Source organism: Microcaecilia unicolor, chromosome 1, assembly GCF_901765095.1.
Source record: "Microcaecilia unicolor chromosome 1, aMicUni1.1, whole genome shotgun sequence".
In the NCBI taxonomy this organism is placed as follows: Eukaryota; Metazoa; Chordata; class Amphibia; order Gymnophiona; family Siphonopidae; genus Microcaecilia; species Microcaecilia unicolor.
Genome location: NC_044031.1, coordinates 699389779 through 699414468, shown reverse-complemented (window position 1 = coordinate 699414468; position 24690 = coordinate 699389779). Strand labels below are relative to the sequence as shown.

At 42.8% G+C, this 24690-nt stretch overlaps 1 protein-coding gene across 1 annotated transcript in view; it reads right to left on the bottom strand.

Annotated features, from left to right (window-relative positions):
• The window catches only part of LRRC49 (leucine rich repeat containing 49), a 249223-nt gene that overhangs the window by 201802 nt on the left and 22731 nt on the right, over nt 1-24690 (bottom strand). The window contains 3 exon segments of the mRNA XM_030188617.1: nt 1895-2098; nt 12163-12265; nt 20005-20232. Coding sequence (XP_030044477.1) covers nt 1895-2098; nt 12163-12265; nt 20005-20232 — 535 coding nt within the window.

Below are 24690 nucleotides of genomic sequence, written 5' to 3'. Positions count from 1 at the left end.
GAGTTGCCAAGCGACAGCCCAGAACTCTTAATGATTTAGAGATGATCTGCAAAGAGGAGTGGACCAAAATTCCTCCTGACATGTGTGCAAACCTCATCATCAACTACAGAAGACGTCTGACCGCTGTGCTTGCCAACAAGGGTTTTGCCACCAAGTATTAGGTCTTGTTTGCCAGAGGGATTAAATACTTATTTCCCTCTGCAGAATGCAAATAAATTCATATACTTTCCACAATGTGATTTTCCGGATTTAATTTGTGATGTGCTATCTCTCACTGTTACCAATAACCTACCCTTCAATTATGGGCTGCTCATGTCTTTGTCAGTGGGCAAACTTACAAAATCAGCAAGGGATCAAATACTTATTTCCACCACTGTAGGTCAGTCAGTAGGATTCCCCTGCTTTCATTCAGCCAGGTCTCAGTTATTCCCAAGAAAACCAGGTGGTATGTGAAGACACCATGAGTCATAGGAAATCTCTTATTGGCAGTCATTGCATTCATTATGGAAACTTATTGGTCCCGTAGTTAAGGGGGTGACTAAGTAATGGTAGGCAGGCAGACATGTGGGTGTAGTTAAACAGGTATTTCGCAGTCTGAGCTGGTGCCCTCTTGGTAGTCCAAGAGAAGCTAAAATTACCTCTTTCCCTTACGAGTGAGATGTATAAGGGCCTTTGATTTACTTGTCAAAGTATGTTCTTGTTAAAGTAGATGAGATATCACAGGGCTCTCTGGTTACATACATATGTCAACAGGGCATTCTATTTGTCCTCAGACTCACTCTCACAATACTTATAGGGACTGGTTGCAATACTAGCATAAACCACATAATCCAGTTTTGAAATTACTAAAGCATGCAAACAAACAAGTAATGTGACTTGGTCAAAATAAGGTTTTACCGTCCCCTGCAAATGTTGTGTGCAGTAAAATCTTATTTTGACCAAGTCACATTACACATTTTTTTTTTTGCACACTTTCGTAACTTCAAAACTGGATTATGCCAATGTGGTTTATGTTGATACCACATGCTATCTTTTGAAGTGGTTGCGGACACTTCAAAATGTGGTACTCAGGTTGTTAGGGGATGTGGGGTGGAGAGATCATGCTACCCCCTTATACATCTTATCACTGGTCACCTGTTGAATATAAATAAGGGTATTATATAAAGTTTTGGTTTTGACACAGAGTGCCTGAATATTTGGTGTCAATGGTATAGCTTTATTTGCCAGCCCACACCTTGAGGTCTTCTACTGCACAGTTTTTGGCCCTTCCTGGGACTTGCCAGGCCTGCCTTGCAGTTACTCGGCAGAGTGCATTTTTTTGGCAGGCGCCATCTGTGGAACCAGCTTCCTCAAAAGTTAAGGAAAAAAGTTTATTTTATGCAGTTTAAGAAAACATTGAAATCATATTTTTTCCAACAGGCTTTCAGGATGGCCAATTGATTTTTGCATATATTGCCACAGGCCTGTGGGATGATGGTGTGCATGTTGGGTGTGGTTTTTGTTTTGTCCTATTTTTATATTTGCGTTCTTTTCTAGTTTTAATCTTCTTATTGTAAACCAATATTTGTTTAGAAGAGTGGTATATCAAGTGTATTAAACATACTAAATTTTATCAAGACGATAGAAAGGGATTAGGCACTGTTCCAAGAAACTTGCAAAGCTGTCATGAAATCTACACATTCGCTTTCAAAGCTGTCATACAGTCAACAGCATCATTTGCTGACAAAATCTCAGTTACACCAAGCATCATTTTTGCTCTAACACCAAGAAAAGTCAGCACAACTTTGATTTAGGAATGTATTTAAAAAAATCACTACAAATGCCATGCCTATTTACCTGCAAGATATACAAAAACTAACAAATTACTAATACCATATAAATACTAGGTTTTTACCTGTTACCACCCAACATAAGAACACGAAGGGAGCGCAGAGTTGAAATGCCACTTATAACTTCAATCTGATTATTAAATAAATCCAAGAATACGAGACGCCGCAGATTCATAAGATTCTGGATCTGAGTTATGAAGTTATGCTGCAAGTTTAACAGACGAAGCTGCTCTTCCCCTTCAATAACTGGACAAGCTGCCAAATTTTGTCTGAAAAGGAAGAGTAAACTATAAATAATATCAATTATAAGGGATAATTTTTTTTATATAAAAATGATCTGTGTGTGAACATATACAACTGGGGTCATGAGCCACAAGGCACTCAAAGTAATAAAATACGTACAGAAAATATAAATCCCGCTACAAAATTATACATGACGGAAGCAATAATCAAGTTTTTTAATGGGAGTAATTTCGTAAAGCACATTTGACATGTAAACCATGCATACAAAAACTGGCTCTTATAAAATTGTGTGGTGCTTTACACAACTAAAAGGTAGGTGTCACAAAAGGCAATGCTTATTTTTATCTGATTTGCGTGTGGGCAGTTCCTAAGGTGGAATGCATTACATATAGAGAAAAACAAACATTTATACCTTTCTTGAAACACATGTAAAATTTATGCAGGAGAATCAATGCGCTATGAAGGATAATTGTGGAAATAGGTACCTAAGTTGCCTGTTTTTTTTATATTCAATGGGGCCAATATTAAGACCACTGGAGGCAGCCTGGCTAACTCCCGTGGTCGGCAGCAAGACCACATATTCAATGCCAGGCCGTTTCCAGTGAACAGCATTGAATATCCTGTTTATTTTTAGCCATTTTGAAGGTGGCACTGGAAAAGGAGGGTGTGTGTTACTCCCTCCTCTATCACGGAGGTATGGGAGGGGGTTGGTCGCTAGACCATCAGGGAGGAGGGGTTGGGTTAGCAACCCACTGCACAAACAGGGATTTTCTGGGGGGTTGGGGGGGTCGTGGGGACTGGAGGTCAGCTGGACCTCCGCCCCCATGTCGCTGTCTAGGTGGGAGCTTGGGGGGGCCACTAGGAATGAAACAATGGAAGGGGTCCAAAGGACCCCCCAGGACAAGGTGACAGCCCAGGCTGCCTGATTCAAGGGGGGGGGGGGGGGGAGCAGAACCTTAACCCTAACGCCAGCTCTGAACTGGCATAGGGTTACAGTGCTATTCTGCCCTTACAATCAGAGTACTGTTCTCTGATCATAGGGACGGAATACAAGCAGAGCTCATTTAAATCTAATTTAAATGAGCTCAGCAGTATTGAGGGGCATGGGTGCTGTTTGTTCAATGATCATGGGTGAGAAGGTAAATGCGGGCGCTAGTCCAGAGATAGTGGCCTCTAGCGCCCACATTTACCTTTGATCATTGGGCTTAAGTACAAGTGTGTGACCTTATGCATCTGAATTGGGTCATAAATAGCCAGAGACAGTGTCATACTCCCTCTGATCACATTTAAATCCAATCTAAACTACATATTTAAAAAATGCTTTTATATTTAAAACACTTCTTTATAAGAAACACATCCTCACAGACTCTCATGTTTGTCTTCACTAGTCAGTAAGCTCTTTGGAGCAGGCACTGTGTGATACTATGAGCAAGGGTTGAGGAAGGGCCTGTGAAATAACACAGCTGGATATAAATGAAAAATAGTGTTTATTTAATTGAATCCTGAGGCCTCAACCCGTACATATACGCAGATGATGTAACGATTTACATCAAGATTTAAAGGAAATTTCCAACATCATCAACCGAAGTCTCCATATCATGCATTCATGGGCAGATACATTCCAGCTGAAACTTAATGCAGAAAAAACCCAATGCTCACCTCACAACACAACACGAGCAAATTCACCACCATAAACACACCAAACCTGTCCCTTCCAATTTCGGACACCCTAAAAATTCTTGGAGTCACTATCGATCAACATCTAACACTTGAGAACCACGCGAAAAACACAACTAAGAAGATGTTCCATTCAATGTGGAAATTAAAAAGAGTAAGACCTTTCTTCCCAAGGACCATTTTCCGCAACCTAGTACAATCAATGGTGCTCAGTCACCTAGATTACTGCACCGCACTCTACACTGGCTGCAAAGAGCAAATAATCAAGAAACTTCAGACAGCCCAGAACACCGCAGCCAGACTCATATTCGGAAAAACAAAATATGAAAGCGCTAAACCCCTACGAGAAAACTTACACTGGCTCCCACTTAAAGAACGCATCACGTTCAAGATATGTTCCCTAGTTCATAAAATCATCCATGGAGACGCCCCAGCCTACACGTCAGACCTTATAGACTTACCGACCAGGAATGGCAAAAGATCATCCCGCACATTCCTTAATCTTCATTTCCCCAGCTGTAAAGGTCTAAAATACAAACTAACGCATGCATCAAACTTTTCCTACTTGAGTGCCCAGTTATGGAACACATTGCCGCGCAACCTAAAAACGATCCACGAACTAACTAATTTTCGTAAATTTTTGAAGACTCGATACAAATGCAGTAAACAAATAAATAAATAAATAATGTCACAGGACCAGGAACTAAAAGATAGAATGCCTCTGTAGTTCAATAGTCTTAAAACATAAGAAAATAAGAGTAACCATACTGGGTCAGACCAATGGTCCATCTAGTCCAGTATCCTGTTTTCTAAACAGTGGCCAAGCCGGATCACAAGTACCTGGCAGAAACCCAATTAGTAGCAACATTCCATGCTACCAATCCCGGGGCAAGCAGTTGCTTTCCCATGTCTGTCTCAATAGCAGACTATGGACTTTTCCTCCGGAAATTTGTCCAAACCTTTTTTAAACCCAGATACGCTAACTACTACTACCACATCCTCCAGCAAAGAGTTCCAGAGCTTAACTATTCATTGAGTGAAAAAATATTTCCTCCTATATGTTTTTAAAGTATTTCCATGTAACTTCCTCGAGTGTCCCATAGTCTTTGTACTTTTGGAATGAGTAAAAAAATTGATTTACTTCTACTCGTTCTACACCACTCAGGATTTTGTAGACCTCAATCATATCTCCCCTCATCCATCTCTTTTCCAAGCTGAAGAGCCCTAACCTCTTTAGCCTTTCATCATATGACAGGAGTGCCATCCCCTTTATCATTTTGGTCGCTCTTCTTTGAACCTTTTTCTAATTCCGCTATATCTTTTTAGAGATACGGCAAGGCCTGAACACAGTCTGTGGCTGGAAGGGCAGCCCCACTCCAAACACAGCCTGTGAGCCTTTTCTTCTCCAATTACTAGGGTCTGGCTCCAGCCAGACCTCAAAGCAAGGCTTGTCAGTCTCATACAAGAAGCAAAAGCGGTTTACCTCAGCCAGGTCACAATTTTTAACCATAGGTGGTGGTGGTGTCATAAACTGGGACTTTGATTTCTTCTCTCTGGGTCTGCTTAACCTCAGTCTGTCACCGTCTTATATACTTCATGGTTTAGGCTCCACCCCTTCTCCCAGCTCACTTCCTCCTGGGCGGGACCAGTGCTCTTAAGGTGATTCAGGCTAAGGGACATTTCTTACTGATGAGGGGCAGAGTTCTATAAACTCTCTCACATACCCTCCCCCCTCAGCTCAACCATACCACCCAATATCTCACCTGATAGCTAAAGGGCTGAAGGCTAAGGAACCAGTGCATTGCAAGTGCATTTGAATCTTTATGTCAAGCCATCCATTGAAGAGGTTGGTGAAGTGTCACCCCAACAGATAGTACTCAAAGGTTTCAAGGACCTACTTGACAGCTACAGCCTCCTTCTCAATTACTGCATAATTTTTCTCTCTCAGGAATAGCTTCCGGCTAATATATGCCACTGGGTGGTCTTTCCCTTATACTTCCTGGGCCAGAATGGCACCGAATCCAACCTCTGAAGCATTGGTCTGCATAATGAAGAGTCAGTTGGAGTCCGGGCTGACCAACACCGGTTCTAAACAGATATCACTCTCTAGAATTTGAAAAGTACCATCCAGCTCTTCAGTCCAGTATATCTTCTCTTGAGCTTTCTTCTGCAATAGACATGTTAGAAGTTCTGCTTTCTCAGCAAACTCTGGAATAAATCGGCAATAGTAATCAACAAAACTGAGTAAGGCTCGTACTTCTTTCTTCGTCTGGGGTACTGGCACCTGGGCGATGCCTCTACCTTCCGGATCTGGGGTATCACTTGTCCTTTCCTGACTGGGTACCCCAGATATTGGACTTCTTGCCCACCCAAGAAGAACTTTTTGGAATTCACTGTTAGCCCAGCAGTCCATGGACTATCCAGTACTGCTTCTATTTGGATGAGATGGGTCCTCCAATCCTTATTCTAAGCAGTCCACAAGGCACTAGAAGATAGCTGGAGCTCCATGAAGGCCTAACTGCAGCACCTGTATATTCCTTCCTCTGCTTGGCCTGCAAGCACTAAGCACAGCTGTCATCAGCATAAGTTTCATTTCTCCCTACTAAGGCCTGTACACAGACTGCATGAGCCTTGATTATCAGTAAACAGCAAATATGGTTATAAACTTCTGGTAGATCACATGACAAGGAGAAACTCATGAAGAACTGAAGCTATGCGGCCCATATATGACAGACAAAAACTGACAAACTTGATGGTGAGTGAGGCTGAGGACCCCCCAAAGAAGGAGATGTTCCTCCACAAATATGTGTTTAGGGAAAAGAGGAGCCAAGTGTTTAATGCAACTTATTTGCTGTTGCTGGGGATCACGTGTATGGGATAAGGAAATGGCCAATAAGCACATAGTGTGCATGCGATTGGAGCAGGAGAGGTTGGTAAGAAAACAGGAACAGGAAATATCCTTATATGAAAAATAAGTTAGAATAGAAGAAATCACATATTTTAAGATAAAATAAACTTACAACAGTATATAAGTGCAGAATGAGAAAGCCAATCTGAGCAGCCTTGTAACTCAGCCTGAACATCTTGCTGGCTGTGTGCCAACTCTGCTCCAGAGGGAACATTCACTTTTGTAATTACTTAGAGAAATACCAATAAAGATGTTACTTGGTTACGCCAAAATCTAAGTCTGATTGTCTCTCTTATTCCAGCCAAGGAGTTTATCTCCGAGGGCTGAAGAGTCTTCCCCTCCCAAGGGGCAAGGGATCAGGAAGAATACACACTGTGAACTGGAACAAGCCCTGGGTGTTGAAAAGGCTGTTTTCTCCTTGGCAGCAGGATGAGAGGTACCTGTCAATATCCAATTTATTTTAAGTAGAAATGAATTGAGCTCCTCCTAGCCATGTTCATTTGTACAGCGCTGCGTAAGTCTAGTAGCGCTATAGAAATGTTTAATAGTAGTAGTAGTAGCCTTCTGCCAAGACAGACAGCTGGTCGCCAAATGGAACTGGCAAGGGTCCGGATTCTGTTGAGACTTCCAGCCCTGGCAACTAGGGCTTAAAAATTGTGGTCTCGGCCTCTAGCATTATTCTCACTGTACTAGAGGTACGGGGGGGGGGGGGGGTGTTGAGACATGTTTGAGGAGGGGATTTGTACAGTTGTGAAAAAGGAAGTGGGTAATAATATCTCCTTATGCAACTCCCTGCCCTGGGATCTTGCCAGATTTTTGTGACCTGGGTTGGCCACTGTTGGAAACAGGATGCTGGGCTTCATGGACCTTTGGTCTGTTCCAGTATGGCAATATTTATGTACTTATATTCAGCCAAGACCTTCATAAGAGCTAGCATGTGCGCATGGCCCTGGACATTCAGTGCCAGTGCTGAAATGGCCCAGCATTGAATATGTGGGCAATGGTCAGCATTTAAAAATAACAGTGACCGCTTCAAGCCGTCAGGGGGAGGGTGCTTATGTGAAATGCCAAAAAAGTACCTATTTTATAAAGGCAACATAGATATCTATATGCCTGTTAGCAGAGAAATTTACACCTGCTCCAAAAGTACAAATACGCCCACACATTCTATGCAAGTATATTTGTTTTATAAAATATATGAATAATTTTAAACTCTACCACAGCTCCACCAAAACTACACCCCCAAGAATGCCTGTGTGTATTGCACATGTAAATAAGTATCATCAAAAATTCACCTAAGGCAAGTATAACTCTCCATAAAACAGTGCCATGTATTGGTATCTTAAATACGGTTAATTCTACAGTGTGAAATGGTACAAAATTAGTACTTAGCTGTGGTCTGTGCTGGGACTCTTGATACATAATAGCGGCAAGTACCAGGAGTATTGTTAAACATGTAAATAAGTGCAATGGTGTCAGCACACATAGTTGTATGCATGTATTTGGCTGTGCAATTTTATAACAGACATTTTCTGTATGTAACAAGTTTTACAAGTAGGAAATTCTTCATAAAATTATTTAATTTTAATTTCTTATGCATGACTATTTCTGAGAAAAGAGGACTAAAGTCACCAGAAACCAAAAATGAGGTTTTAATGAATTCTGTTAGAACAATTTGTAATACAACAGTCCAAACGCCATCCTTTTATGTGAAAAAATAAAAATTACAGAAGTTCAAACATGTAACTTTTTCAGACTGCTTATGGATCCATGACATGGAAAAATCAGCCAGTTTCAACATTTTGGATCCACTACTTTAGTCACGTTTTCCCAGAAATGGTCACATTACGGCCCGCAAGCCTGAAAACTATCCAAAGTGCTCTGATTTATCTGAGTTAGTCTACACATATTCCACTGCCCATGGTTTGGATGAGGTGCAAATCTAATAAAAACAATCCATCAGCTGAGATACTTGATTATGGGGCTCATTTTCAAAGTACTTAGCTTTATAAAGTTCTGTAGACTACTATGGAACTTTGTAAGTCTAAGTGCTTTGAAAATACGCCTCTATATCTGCTTAGGCTTTTTCAACACCTGTTCTGCATCAATTTCTGAAGTCTAAACCAGATATTCAAAAAGCCCAGTGCTGTGCTAAATGTCTAAATGGCCTTTTTCTTAATGTATTTGACTGTTGGGCAGCATTACACGTAAAGTATTAAGTATAGAATACAGGGGGCGTGGTTAAGACATTCCAGGGTGGTACCAACTCCACATATACAGTATAAGCACATGTGCCAATATCTGGCCTCTATGACATATACATTTGTCCTGGATACAAAAAATTCAAATATAGCTTGGGGTGTCTGATTCAAATGTATAAACTTTACTCAGTAATATTCACTCACATAAAGAAGCACCAATATTTGGCACTTCTTTGTGTAACTTATTCAGATATAGTTATGTATATAACTATACATATATTCAGCATACAGGCATGTGCCCAGTTTTGAATGGGTGCATGTGCTGAATTGTTAGTGATGAGCACATTATTGGGTTTTATTGACTAGGAGAGTCCAATATTAAGCAGGATGTCATATGTTCAATGGAGTTATATGGATAATGAGATTCTGAATATATATAACTATACATATATTCAGAATCTCATTATCCATATAACTCCATTGAACATATGACATCCTGCTTAATATTGGACTCTCCTAGTCAATAAAACCCAATAATGTGCTCATCACTAACAATTCAGCACATGCACCCATTCAAAACTGGGCACATGCCTGTATGCTTAACTTGAAAGATGCAAATATAGTAATAAGCTCATGATTATTTATTTATTGCATTTGTATCCCACATTTTCCCACCTATTTGCAGGTTCAATGTGGCTTACAGAGTTTTGTTATGACCTGTTCATTCCAGTATGTCAGATACAATTAGTATCTGTACACTTACAATTAGTAGTATACAGAGATTAAGTAAGGGAAAAGAGAAGGAAGGTGTTAAGCAGGATAATGTAGAAGGTGGCCTTTAATAATTGGATGGGTTGGTGAAGTAGTTTTGTAAAGTTATGGATTCTCTTTGTAGGCCTTATTGAAGAGGTGTGTCTTCAGCGATTTGCGAAAGTTAGTTATTTCATCAATGGATTTCAGGGCTGTAGGTAAAGCATTCCACAGCTGCGTGCTTATGTAGGAGAAGGTGGTGGCGTGTGTCAGCTTGTATTTTAGTCCTTTGCAGCTGGGGAAATGTAGATTGAGAAATTTGCGGGCTGATCTTATGGGGTTTCTGGGAGGCAAGTCCACAAGGTTTAGCATGTAGATTGGGGCGTCTGCGTGGATGATTTTGTGTACAATCGTTCAAATCTTGAACGCAATGCGTTCCTTGAGTGGGAGCCAGTGTAGTTTCTCTCTTAGGGGTTTTGCACTTTCGTATTTAGTTTTTCCAAATATGAGTCTGGCTGCGGTATTCTGGGCTGTTTGGAGTTTTTTGATAGTCTGTTCTTTGCAGCCAGCGTACAGTGCGTTGCAGTAGTCCAGATGACTTATTACCATTGACTGTACCAAGGTCCGGAAGATGTATCTCGGGAAGAAAGGTTTAACTCTTTTGAGTTTCCACATGGAGTGGAACATCTTTTTTTCATTACTCTACCTGCTATTTTTGGATTCTGATTTTTAATAAGTCACCTTTCCAAATGCAAACTCAAGAGGCAGGTACACTAGATATTTCCCAGCCCAAGAGGCTTACAGTCTTAAATTGCACCTGAGATAATGGAAGGTGAAGTACAAGGAGCAGAGAATTAGTAACAGAAGTAGAATATGAACTCTGGTTTCCCGGTTCTTAGATCACTAGTAGGCATATTTTCAAAGCACTTAGCCTTCCAAAGTTCCATAGGTTTCTATGGAACTTTGGAAGGCTAAGTGCTTTGAAAATGAGCCCCTAGGCTACTCCCACTGCTAAATTTACAGAAGGAAGTACTTGATCCTTCTCTCAAGGCAAATAAAAGGTTGAGGCTCATCACATTGCCAAACACCAACAGGCAGTGCTGTTCAAAGTGTGGTGGCCATACCAGGAGGGCTCTTCAGTCCCTGCTGCTGGTAAAGGCTAGGGACTTCCTGGATGATAAACAGGCATTGCAGAGGGGAAGATACTGTGGGTTCCCAGAGGGGAATCTTTTTATATGGGAGTATAGGTGGAGGGTTCAGGTGTCCAGAGAGGGATTGCTTCTGTTGGGATTACAGAGATAGGAAGGAGGCCTGGATGACCCAGTGAAGCTTCTGTTGTGGATCAGCCATTGGGCCAGGGATCAGGCATCCCCCCTTTGGGTATCAGGTGGGAGGGAGAGCGATCCCCCATGTTAATCTTCCATTGCACCTTGGAGCTGCTAGCACAGGGGATTTTGTTATGCTTAGTATGCACACAGTACAAGATCCATGCACCCTTAAGCATGTGCACACCGTATATATCATTAACTTTAGTGACTAGATCCTAAGGGGAATATTAGTATGCAAGCTGAAGTAACTTAAGCACCATGTTTAGTGACTGGGCCCTTTCATATCCTAAGAAATATGGAAACCCTGTACTCCCAAAGTTTTTCTGTATTCTACTTCAAAAGGTCATGTTTGTACTTTACAGAGGTTTCTGTATGTCTCTTTTCCTATACTATAGTACATCATATTATAAGGTTACCAGATTTTTGGCTTCCAAATCTGGGGCTCCTGGGTGAGGTCAGGTGGGCGGGGCAGAGCAGAATCCTCACTTGCCAATTTTCCACCATAAAAATTCTAATTTTTACCCCTTTCTCCTCTGCTCTTCTTGTTCAGCCATCTCTACCTTTCTCTCTTTCTTCCCCATTCCAGTCCAACTATCTCCACCTCTCTCTCCTCTACCCTTCCTGTAAGCCATCTGTATCTCTCTCTCTCCCCCTCCCCCTTTCAGCCCAACCATCTTCACTTCTCCACTTCCAGACCCAGTCCTGCACTTGCACCTCTCTCCCCCACCCCTTCTGGCCTTGCATCTAATTCTCTTCCCTTCCTGCAACTACCCCCTCCCCATCCCTCAAACCTCTCTTTGCAGCTCCCGGCTCCTTCCCTCTGGTGAATCATTAGGAAGTAAAGTGCTGTGATATGGCGGGTCTCCTCAACCAAGCTGCATGTCTCTGCCAGGTCCCACCCCCTCTGATGTACACTTCCTGTTCCAATGGGGGTGGCAGAGAAGAGCCTCTGCGTCACGGCACTGTACTTCTTAGTGCTGACACTGTAGGGAAGGAGTTAGGAGTGCAAAGGGAAGTTTGAGGGGAGGAGCTGACACCATAAGCAGGTGACAGCAAGAGAGAGAAATGCAGATCATGTGAGGGGAGGCAGGTGGGGTAAAGCAAAATCAAACTACAGCACCTCTGAGCATCAGGGACAGGAGTCTGGAATCAGGGGCAATCCCCGAAAATTGAGGATGTCTGGTAACTATCATATTCACTTCTTTTCCAGTATGAGAATTCCCCACCTTTCCAGGTTCAGTAGATCTGGATTTGCTGCTTTCTCTTCGGCAGGGCGCTGCACAACTGGAAATCCACCCCTTTTACCTCTTATATAATTGATGTGATCCCCTAATAGACAAAAGCAGAAATCAACAAAAATAGTTCGACCTCTTCTACAGCTTTAGACTTCAAAAGTGGAAATATTCATATTTACCCTTCCAACAGGCCTAGAACTTAATTTATGTAAAGGTTTTGTATTCCACCCACAATCAGTGCAAGGGTATTAGGTGCCTTAGGCAAATGTTCAGCCTTGCCCACTCCCCACCCCCTAATTAACTTCAAGACCCCCTGGGATTTTGCTAAACTTAACTCTCACCTCAATGCCACACCTCCCAGAACAATCCTGTAAAAATGCATGCTTGGACATCACATATTTAAATATTAAAACTTAATTTAGTATATACCTAATTAGGGCAATTTCCAAAAAGCCATATAGCTGTCCCCCTAGTCCTTTGATTAGAACCTTCCTTACCCATTTTCAAGGTCCATCTTAAGGCCCATTTGTTTACTACAGCTTCCAACTCCTGCAGCACTTTGTGGGCCACTGGATCGATTGAGGCTTCATAATGGTGTCCTTCTAAGCTTATCTAGCTATTCCTCATTACTACCTATGTTCTCATTTTTCTTAGACCTATCTCGCTTGGCTTTCCTGTCCCCATTGTAGCTCATTTGACTTCATATTGTAAACCGCCTTGATGGAACCTTCCCTAGGTAGTTTATCAAGTATTAACGTAGAAAATTTAGAAATTCCCACTCGTCCATGTGTGTAAAGGTGCAGGTTGATGGTTCTTCTGAGTTAGTGGGGCTGTCAACTGCTCTTTGCTGCTCTCTTTAAGCTGCTGTTTCATTGTATATCCAGAAAATTATCCAATGTAAATAGGCTTTGTGAGTCAAAATAATTATTGTCAGGATAGCAGAGGATCAGAACAGTTGCATAATTACACAAATATGAGAAAAGTACTAGATTTTGAGTCACTCAAGAAGGAACCGAAATTTAATTTTAAAAGAGCTTTCAATTATCTTAAGTTTCAGCATTTGGCAGAGGAGAGGGGGGAAAAAAACTAAACCTGTGGCTTCTAGAACACACTGTATGTTTAGAAAAAAAACAAAAAATACACCTGTGAATGAGTTTCACTGTCAATGGCACAAACGTTTGTGCACCAGGAATCTGACACACAAAATTAATGTGAGGCCAAAATATGGATCAGGGATGAGAGTAGGAACTAATGCTTCCATTTATACTGAATCAATACAAAGTAGCTAACCCCGGTTAAGATTAAATGAATGTCCCTAGATCTCTGCTTGCCATCTCAGTCACCTCTCAATATATAGGGGTTTCTGGTACTTGATATATGACAGGAACAAGTATACTACAGGGCCACAGCTAATATAGACCCAAGCTAGCTTTACTAGGGCTGGCCAAGGAGCTGACCTTTATTACATCTCTTGGCTATACAATATTCAGCAGTTATATAAAACCAACATGAGAACATTTGTTCCACACAGTTAACTACTAAATCAGCAATGGAACAGGGCATCACCACTGGTGTGCTCAGAAGGTTAAGGGGTTCATTTTCAAAGCACTTAGACTTACAAAGCTCCTTTGGTTATAATGTAGCTTTGTAAGTCTAAGTGCTTTGAAAATATGCCTTCACATCTAACAGGCTTATGGCTCATAATTCATTAATGGAAGAGGGTATCATTTAAAGCGCAAATTACTTGAATCAAGGGTACTAATATCCCACCATCTTATTACCCTCATAGCATTTTTTTTTTTTTTTGCAAGGCCGAGGAATACTTAACCACCACACTAACGACCACACTAACAAGAAGTTTAATGCATTTTAATGCAGTTTGCGGTAATAGTTTCCATGCAAGTTAAAACACAAGCTAAAACCATTTCTGCATTGCTCATGGAGTAACCCCGCAGAAATGCTTTCTGCAGGGGGCCCTGTAGGGAGGGGAAGTACTGGTTTACAAACTGAAGTAACCAAACTTATTGGCACCTCCCGGAATCACTATGCTTATAATCTATTGGTTCATTTTCTCTCCGTCTCTACATTCAGGAAGATTCTTGGTAGAGAGGAGACTTTTTTGGAGCGTTTGTGTGAGAATTTGGGGGATATCAAATGACTTATTGTCACTGTTTATCAACACCTGAGGGACACCAGTAAACTCTCTCTTCCACATAAGAAACTATGGGAATTGGAGCAGGGGGTACATTTTGAGAATGAGGACTGGGAGTGGGGTAATGGAAGCTACCACTGCAACACAATTTGTACAGCAGTTAACTTACAGACCAATATATAACTGATGGTACCTAGCGCCTGCTCACTAACACCGGATGTTCCCTTTGGTCTCAGATTGGCGTTGGAGAGGTTGTGGTGGTATAGGCACTACTGCCATGTTTGGTGGTCTTGTAGAAAAGCAATGGCCTTTTGGAAAAACAATACATATAAGGTTGCAGAAATGGTTTAGGTTTTGCATTCCTTAAGACCCAGCTATATTCTTGTTTAATCAGTTCCCACAATCCTTGAGGGTACAGTGCAGGATGTTGCTTTTGGCCTTGGCAGCGGCATTTTATTTATTTGAATTTTGCTTACACCTTTTTCAGTAGTAGCTCAAGGTGAGTTACATTCAGGTACACCGGGCATTTCCCTGTCCCTGGAGTGTTCGCAATCTAATTTTGTACCTGAGGCAATGGAGGGTAAGTGACTTGCTCAAGATTGCAAGGAGCAGCAGTGGGATTTGAACCAGGCACCTCTGCGTGTCAAGACTGGTGCTCTAAACACTAGGCTACTCCTCCACTCCACTTCACTCTAGCCTCTTATTGGAAATCTGAGCAAATACCATATATACTGAAATAGCTGGGGAAACTGAGGTTTATTTATGAGACGGAGCACCTGAAGGTTGAGAGAGAGGACAATGACTAGATGGGAGAGGGTTTGGGACTGTACAGAATATAGTCTACTGATAGGGGTATGGTGTCTGGGTGGAAGGGGATTGCAGAGTATTGTAATACCTCCTGTTTCTGTTTTACTGGGTTGTGGGGTGTCCTGTGGGGAGGAGGAAGAAGGTGGGGTGGGGAGAGATGGGACTCTTACTTTGTGTGTTTGGGTTTTTTTTACTATATGTACAAAAGACTTACAAAACAAAAGGTTGCCAGTAAGATAAATTAAGTGTTCTCTTTTTCGCTCCATGTCATGGAAACTGTAGTGCAGTGTACTGTTTAGCTTGATGCCAGATTTTGTTAACCTGTGATTTAATGATCTGTTCGTGATTAATAAAGAACATTTTACAAATTAAAAAAGAAAAAAAAAACTAGTGACACTGAGGTACTGAAGGAAGTACCTGTGGGTATGGATAGGGGTGGAGGAGATTAATTGTGGGAATGGGTGGAGATGGAATGGATGTCACTGGGTACGGGTGGCGGGGATGGAATGGATCTTCACCGGGTATGGGAGGGCACAAGTTAGATTCCAATGGGAATGGCCAAAATTTTTGTCCCAATATAACTACTTCTCACCTACTGCTTCCTCCACTGCAGGCAAAAACAGGTAGGGCTGATTCATGGTATTTTAACATGTATTTATATTACAATGTGATATATATTGTGTTCATTTTACCTGGGGACATCAAAGGGTTAATCCTGCCCTACCCCCAGAGAAGGCTTTCTCCTGAACATAGATGCCAGGTCCTGGACGGATGGAGGACTTCAACACATAAGAGGGTAATTCAATAAGGAGTTGCCTAGTTTTAGAAGGCAAGAATGCACATAAATGATCATTTTCTGCAAAGATGCACCAAGATGCAATGGCATGCACTTTGTAAGTGGGCAATTCACAAGGGTGGAGTTTGAGCAAGGCACACACACAATGCATAAAATCTTATCATGTGCATTCTTTGGCAATCAAGGTGTGAGAATTTACACTAGCTTTAAGTAAGGGGCATATAAGGTGGCCTACACTAGTCCAGTGGTTCCCAAATCTGGTCCTGGAGACACCCCAGCCAATCAGGTTTTCAGTATATCCACAATGAATATTCACGAGATAGATCTGCATCCAGTGGCGGCAGTGCATGCAAATCTATCTCATGAATATTCATTGTGGAAATCCTGAAAACCTGACTGGCTAGGGTGCCTCCAGGACCAGGCTTGGGAACCACTGCACTAGTCTCTTATAAAGAAAAGCAGGTACCTACTTTACTTTAAAGAATAAGAATACCTACAGGTACAAGAAATAATTGTATAAAAAGTTACCCTGCGGTATGTACACGTGTGCAATAAGTAGGCATCCCTGGGGGTGTATTTTAGGCAAAGCACAACGAGTTGTAATATCCTATATAATAATTTGCACCTTCAACATTCCATGTCTGGCTGCCTGGGTTCGTAACATCTCCTGGCTGCCTAGGTTCGTAACATCTCCTGACGTCAGCCAGCCTCCAGCGTTCCATTCCCCCTCACTGTCCCACCCTCGCGTCAAGATGTAATGACATCAGAGGGCGGAACAGTGAGAGGGAAGGGAACGCTGGAGGCGAGCTGATGTCAGGAGGGATGTTATGAACGGAATGGAAGCCAGCACCAGCAAGCCAGAGAACGTTCAGGTACAAATCGAGGGGGGGAGGGGAGGGCAGGGCAGAGGAGAATTGATGGACATGGATGGGATGGGAGGACAGTAGAGGAGAGAATCGTGGGACATGGATGGGAGGAAAGGGAAGAGGAGAATCGCTGGGGAGAGGAGGGAAGAATTGCTGGACATGGAGGGGAGGGCAGGGGAGAGAGAGAAAAAGAAAGTTTACATGACAGCCTTCCTAGGGCCCGTTTCATTGTTGAGGAAATGGGCATGGTTCTACTAGTACCTGTATATTTTATAACAAATGTGAGAACACGTGCAGAGTAAACACAGATTTACAGGTACAAATGCATGCATCAGCATTTGCATGCTATTGGGGCTGGATTTGTGTTCCTGTTTTACAAAGGCATATCAGCATCTATGTTTCCTTTAGAAAACAGGATTTTTTTGGCCTTCTCAGATAGGTGCCCTGTTACAAAATTGACCCATAGGACTACATTCTATAAATAGTGCTGAAAAATTTAAAAGCGCTGAGCACTAAAGGATCCGCATCCTTTACAGAACAGCACTAAGTCCGCAAACAACGCCTAAGTTTAGGAACCGAGTCTATTCTGTAACAATGCGCATACATTCTGGGAGCGCCCACCTCCCTATCCTGAAGCGTCCCTGTCCATGCCCCCTTGAAATTACACACTATAGGAGTTCCGTACACATTATAGAATATGATGTGCGCATAAGTCCCAATTAATGCCAATTAAAGCCAATAATTGGTTAGCACCCAATTATTGGTGCTGACTGGCTCATTAATCAATTAAGTTGTATGCGTATATCTGCTATACTGATTTGCACATGCAACTTTAGTTGCCCTATATAGACTCCAGGGGATAGTGTACAAAAATAATCACTATGTTATTGTACCACCTACTTTTACATATATATGACAGGCATAGGCAGTCGGTGGCCCAACTGTTTGGGGAGGCTAAAGGGGTGGGGTTAGGGGTGGGGCCAGGGGTGGAGCTTAAATCCATAATTGTCTGATAACACAAAAAAAATAAAAATAAAAGTCACAATTAATACCTTTTATTAAATTTAGATATTAGATATGTATCATATGTCAAAGAATAAAGTGGTTGCTCAAAGCATATACTAACCACAATCACTCAACTGCAAAACACTATGCACAACTTTGTGCAAAAACACACTCGGAACCTTACTGTACCATAAATATTACACTGGGCAGAACTTAATACACCAATATACCACCCAAACAGAAAATGCAGACCGTCAACAATATGAAACAAGGGATCATAATATTACAATTCTCATGTAGAGCCAGAAAACACCCTAATTCATGTTTAAACAATGCCATGAGAGAGATTTCGATCCAGTCCTGGATTTCTGATGCACCATGGGGGCCCATTGCAGAATCAGGGACAAGGAACAGGCCCGAAGCCTCCTCTCTCTTTGCACTTTTGTTTTCAACGTGTATAATTAGAAAAAAGCAGAACATGCTCGTGCTCAACCCTCGGCTCTGCAGGGTCCCTTTGTCTACCTGGGGGGGGGCAGCGGCAACAGCAGCTTCTTCCTAGCCGATCGCGCCACTCCCTCCCGCGGCTGCACTCTGGGCCTCTGGCGGGGCGTCTCCGCCTCTGCGTCCGGATCGGAGGAAGGTGCCCGGGGTCGCTTTCTGCCGCTCAGTCCCCTGGGTGCGGGGCTGGGGGCTGAGCGGGGCGGGGTGCAGCACGGATCGCTGGTCTTAAGTGGCACCACCGGCGGGCCCGGTTCCTGCGGTTTCCGCTCCAGCCTGGGGGAAAGGGCGCGCTTGCTGCGAGCAAAGAAATCCGTCACTCGCAGCTGAGCCATGCTGGAAAAGAAGGGGAAGGAGCGTGAGACACCGACGGACCGTCCGGAACACGCAACCACCGCCGCCCTCAGCAACAACAAAGTCTTCTGCCGGACTGGAGGTAAAAATTTAAAAGAAAAAACAGGAAACGGATCTTCGGGGAGAGAAGAGGGCGGGCAGTTGGGACGAGCGTCGTCGTTGTCATCAGGATCCGATCTTCGGCTGGGGAGGCTTAGCCTCCCCAAGCCTCTGATACCGGGCGCCTATGATGACAGGGCAATAATATAAGAACCTACTTGCGTGTGTAAAATGCTGTTCTACTTGATCATGCTGCTTAAAAATTGAACCCCCTAACAGAGCAATTTGAGGACTGCATGCATTGCTTGCAGACCCTTGGTACTTTCTACCTGAAGGCCTACAAGAAAACATGCCACAAAGTTTCCCTTTAAACAGAGGCCTGCAGATACATTGCACTTACTTACTATTTATTTATTTTATTTATTTATTTCCAGCGCTAGATATACTGCAAAATTGTTCATATGACGAATATGCGGTTTACAAAATAAAATCAATCAGAGTGCAGATACATAAGGGAGGGGGGCAACTATGTAAAGAAACCAAAAGAGTCTTTAAACAGATGCGTCTTGAGTAAAACCTTAAATCTGGGGTAGGATGGTTTGGAGCAGATGAAAGATGGGAAAGAGTTCCAGAGAGAGGGTCCTAAAAAAACAAACTGATCTCACAAGAGATTGAAAGGCGGAAAGAAGGAAGGGAAGGAATTGTGAGTAAGTTACCAGAAGCAGATCAGAGGGAACGAGAAGGAAGATAAGGGATTAGAAGCAGGTACAAAATATGTATGCAAAAGCAAGCATGGGAATACCAAGATGAAATTCCTATGTGTACGTTCCCTCCCCTGATCGAACCTTGTCCGCTTTTACCTGCAGCTAAAATTATGTGCACTGTGAAAGAGCATGCATACTTGTGCCCTTGCTAAGGGGGAAGGGGCATTTTCAACTCACTTTTTCCCCAACAGGTAAAAATGCATTTGTTTTGTAAAATATTTAAAAGTTACCAAATTTTCACACATATAATGCAGACCTCCTGCACACTATATATGTGGGCGTGCTATACCGTGTATTTTTACAAGATGTACTAATTGCAAAATTAGCATATTTTTAAGGCTTCTTTTTCTTTTTAGTTTTTTTGCAGGTTTTGTGCAGTAATAATGCCTGCAAGAGCCTAAAAAGAAAAGCCTTTAAAAACCAATGTGCTAGTTTGGCAATTAGCATGTCTTAGAAAAATAAACTGGTTGTAAAAATATGGTACTTCCCTAACCTACAATTCTGGGGGGGGGGGGGGGGGGGGGGAAAGAAACCTAATTTTAGAATACATACCTTTTCCATGGTAGGTATCTGCTTGACACTTTGAAACATTTAGAACAGATCTATGGGAAGCCGGTCTGCTCCTGGACTTTGCTGGAGTAAAAAGGTTGATTTCTCCAGATGCTGCCACAGGCAGAGATTCTATGCCATGTTTCAGTTCTGCAGCAAAAATATCTACCACACTCGCTGCTCCAGGAGTCTGTCTAGCACGAGCCAAAGGACTTGATAACCTTGCATCTCCTAAACCAAAAAGAGAAAGGAGATGTGCATTTTTCAAATTTAGAGAACACTGTAATTCTATGTTAACCTTTATAAGCTTCCGCATTTCAAATATTAAGTTGTCTCACATACTAACAGCTCATTCATATTACAACAGGACTAATGCTAATTGCATTAGGAAACTAGCAAAAACGTATCTACACCTCCTCGATCTGACTGGCCATTTTTTAAGTGACTGAATACAAACAGCCCACAGCCCTTTACTGCTTCATAACCTTTGTTCCTAGTCAATCTACAGAGTGAGGCAAAAAAAAAAAAAGTAACCCCATAAAGTTTTTTGCCATTTTCTCAGCAACTGCTTTGAATTTCAACAAGAAAATTTTATGCACTTTAGTTATCATATTTACGTATTACTATTAAACATTTAATTATCTTAAGCTATGTTGAAGTTAGACATTTTAGCATTACTACCTAACAATTTCTGCGTGTTAAAAATGTTCAAGCTAAAACACAATAACATCATTCAAATGATACAATTAACAATGTGTCAGAATTTCATAGTCACTTTGAAAGCACAAAGTGTCCACACTAGAGAACGATAAAGGGATGGGGAGCCGGGGTAATCTGCAGTACAACATGGTAAATCAGAAGTAAAACAAAAATTTAACACATTTACCACAGGTGCGAGAGCAAAACTTTGTACCACACCACGGGAGTGGTAAAAAGATTTGCTCCTACAGTAAAAAAAAAAAAAAGTGATTACCACTGGAGCTGATGGGGACAGAGGCAGTGCTAAAAGGAGGGCTGAAGGGGACAGAGGCAGCGCTGGAGGGGAGGGTGAGATGATGTGTGCAGGGGGTATATGGACACAGAGGGACAATGCTAGACATGGGGGAGAATAGGAACATAGAAGGGAGATACTGGACTAGGAGGAATAGGGACACTGAGGAGTGATGCTGTACACTGGGGGGGGGAGAGGTTAGGGACATAGAGTGATGATGATGAGTGCGTACAGATGGACACGGGGAGATGCTGGACAGGGAACTATAAGGGACACAGAGAAGGGAGATGCTGAACATGGGGAACGATAGGTACACAGAGATGGAAGATGGATGGTGAGCATGGAGAAAGAAGAAGTGTTAAATAGGCAGGAGACCCTGGCGAGTGAGTTGAGAAGGCATAGCAAAATAGAAACCAGAGCCTGGGACCAATATGATTTGAAAAATAAAATGACCAGACAACAAATGGTAGAAAAAAATTTATTTTCTATTTTGTGATTACAATATGAGAGATTTGAAATGTGTATCCTGCCAGAGCCTGGTGTTAGACGTGGCTAGGGCCCAGGGCAGAAATCTGGTACGGGACCCCAAAGCCCACTACCAGGTCATGCCTTCTTCAGCTTCCAGCAGGCTTACAGTTCACTGTGGCCAGGGGGTAGTTGTCCTAGCTGCACTCCCCCAACACCATCCCTGGCATGTGTGATCTTTATAATTTTGCACAGTATAAGAGAAAATGCATCTCTTTCTGTTTCTTTGGTGTGGCTTCTTGGGGTTTTGGTTTAATATATGTTTATCATTTTTGGACAGCTATTATGTATTCAGCATTTGTGTTGTGTGTGTGACCGTGGTATTCTGTAGTAATTTGGCTTGTTCAGTTTTCCCAATAGTAGAGGAGATATTTGTGAGAGGGGAGGGGAAGAGAGATTTTTTTTTTAATCCTTGTTCTGTACTGACTGTGGTAACAGCAGTTAGCGTATTTGGGTTTAAAAAAAGATTTGGACAAATTCCTGGAGGAAAACTCCATAGTCTGCTATTGAGACAGACATGGGGAAGCAACTGCTTGCCCCGGGATTGGTAGCATGGGATTGCTGCTAATTGGGTTTCTGCCAGGTACTTGTGACCTGGCTTGGCTACTGTTTGGAAAACAAGATACTGTGCTAGATGGACCATTGGTCTGACCCAGTATGGTTACTCTTATGTTCTTATATAAAACTAGTAAAAAGGGCCCGTTTCTGACACAAATAAAACGGTCGCTAGCAAGGTTTTCCTCGGAGTGTGCCAGTTTGAGAGAGTGTGAGAGTGACTGTGTGACAGAGAGAGAGTGAGACTGGGTGCGAGTGTATCAGAGAGAGTGGGTGCGAGTGTGTCTGTGAGAGAGAGAGACTGGGTGCGAGTGTGTCTGTGAGAGAGAGAGAGTGTGTGCTGGGGCCCCCCCCTTCCCCCCCAGTTCCGTGTGCCGGGCCCCCCTTCCCCCCCTCCCTCCCAGTTCCAGGGTTGTTCCCTCCCTCCCTCCCTCCGACTTTCAGGGTCGTTCCCTTCCTCCCTCCCAGTTTCATAGTCCCTCCGTCCGAGTTTCAGGGACCCTCCCTCCCTCCAAGTTTCAGGGTCCCCTCCTTCCCGAGGAGTCGTGGCGGCTGCCCACACACCCTCCTATGGGGCCCGGAGGGGCAGCCACAGCCGTCGCCTGCTTTCCTCCTCTGCAGCGCCACTCAGACTCCTGAGGTCACCCCCCCCCCCCCCCCCGCACGCCGGCTCGGCACAGCAGCACGCTCTCCGTGGCTCTGCCCCCTCCACTCACACCCGAGGACTCCAACCTTTCTTTCCTTGCCATTGGTCGCGACACCCTTGGCTACTCCACCCCTCAACGCTTCTGTTTCTTTCAAGCTCCGCCTCTGCCCCTGTACCCTGCCCCTTTTGCCCCTCCTCCGGCTCTGGCGTTCTACATGACATCAGCCTGATCTACGGAGCCCAGCAGACCAACTCCGAAGAAAGCCACGGACACAGGCAGCAAGACATAGAATGTTGGAGGTGAGAATTATTATATAGGATCATAACTGTTTGAGGCTTGTGCGGATGAGATCAGACAGAGCTCACCGGGACAAACTTTAACACAGGCCTTCATTCGCTTTGGGAAGTTCTCAACAGCCTTGTCGATCTGTCCCTGTGGCAGGCTGTCCTAGATCATCTGCAGAGCTTCCTTGAGTTCAGCGATTATTTGTGGCTTTGGGTGGAGCTTGTGATAGGCCTCCAGCGTTGCTCTCCAGACAAAAGTCTACATCACTGTGAGGTCATTAACAGTAAGCATTGTGCATGCAGTATTTTAGCTCCTTTCAGACATGCAGGTCTACAAAATTTGCCACTTACTGAGCAAACATTTTTTAACACGTGAAAATCACTGGGTGGTCACACTAAAAAGTCTGCAACTTGGCCATGTTTACACATTCGACTTAGCATATAAATGTAAATAGTAACTACAAATAAAGCTGTTCTGCACTTTGACATTGAAACTGTAAAGTGGTTGCTAAGAAAACAACAACAAAAAAACTCTAGGGGGGGGGGGGGGTTCTTCCACATGTCATTATATCAAGCTCTTATGAGCAAAAATGCACCGCAAGTGAAATAGAAAAAGCAAGCACTGAAGATTTTGATCAATGTTTTTCTTTTCACATGTGTCAACATGTGAAAAACAAAAGCTACACTCAGTTAAAAAAAGAATACTAAATATACTAGGGCCAATATTAAGGTTGCAGTGCTCAGCGATTTTTAAAACCTCAACTGCCACAGGTTTAAAAAAAAAAAAAAAAGAATACATAAGATATTCAGCACCGATATCCAGACACTAGCCAGCACTAAATATCTGAGAATCAGCATTGACTAGTGCTGCTATCCAGTTAACAATCTGAATATCACTGCTAACCAAATACCCCTTGGTTCCGCACACAGACAGACCTGGCACTGCCCGGATAGTGCCAAGCCGGTCAGAAGGAATATTCAGCAGCATTACTCGATTGGTGCTACTCAGTTAGTAGCCCCTGCCAACCAGATAAGTGCCTATCGGTCAGTCTATTGTTGAGATGAAAGGAACAATATTTCTGAACTCTACTGGTTTCTTTCTTCCTCTTGTATCTGACGCAGGCCTGGCAATTCATAATCACCTGACTGGTGGTTGTGGGTATGATGAAGAGGAGAAGTCAAGCAAGACACAGAAAAGAGCCTGGCGCTTAATTCACTTAAAGCTGAATTTCTTTCTACACCATTAGCATTTTAAGAAAAAAAATGGGTCCAGCAATTTCCCTTACCAAAGACAAGCTTCTTTGCCTACTCACATAAGAGTTATTTTTTTAATTGTTTAATCAGAACAGTATAGCGAGCCTATACTGCATGCAAATCTCTCATGAATATGCAAATCTCTTACAAATATTCATTTTGGATATCCTGAAAACCTGTCTGGCTAGGGTGCCTCCAGCACCAGGTTTGGAAACTACTGCAAAACTTCAAAAAAAGAGCTTCAAAAAGAAAACACAACATAATAGTGAAGGCTTCCAAAGTGCACTAACATTTAAGTGAAAACATTCAAAATGCCATAAAAAAAGATCTGGACTGACGATCTAGATGCAAATCTTAAGTGTTATTCCTCAATATCAAGGTCCTCAACGTGCACCATGTTTCAAAAGGCTGCTTCAGGAAGACCAGTCACACC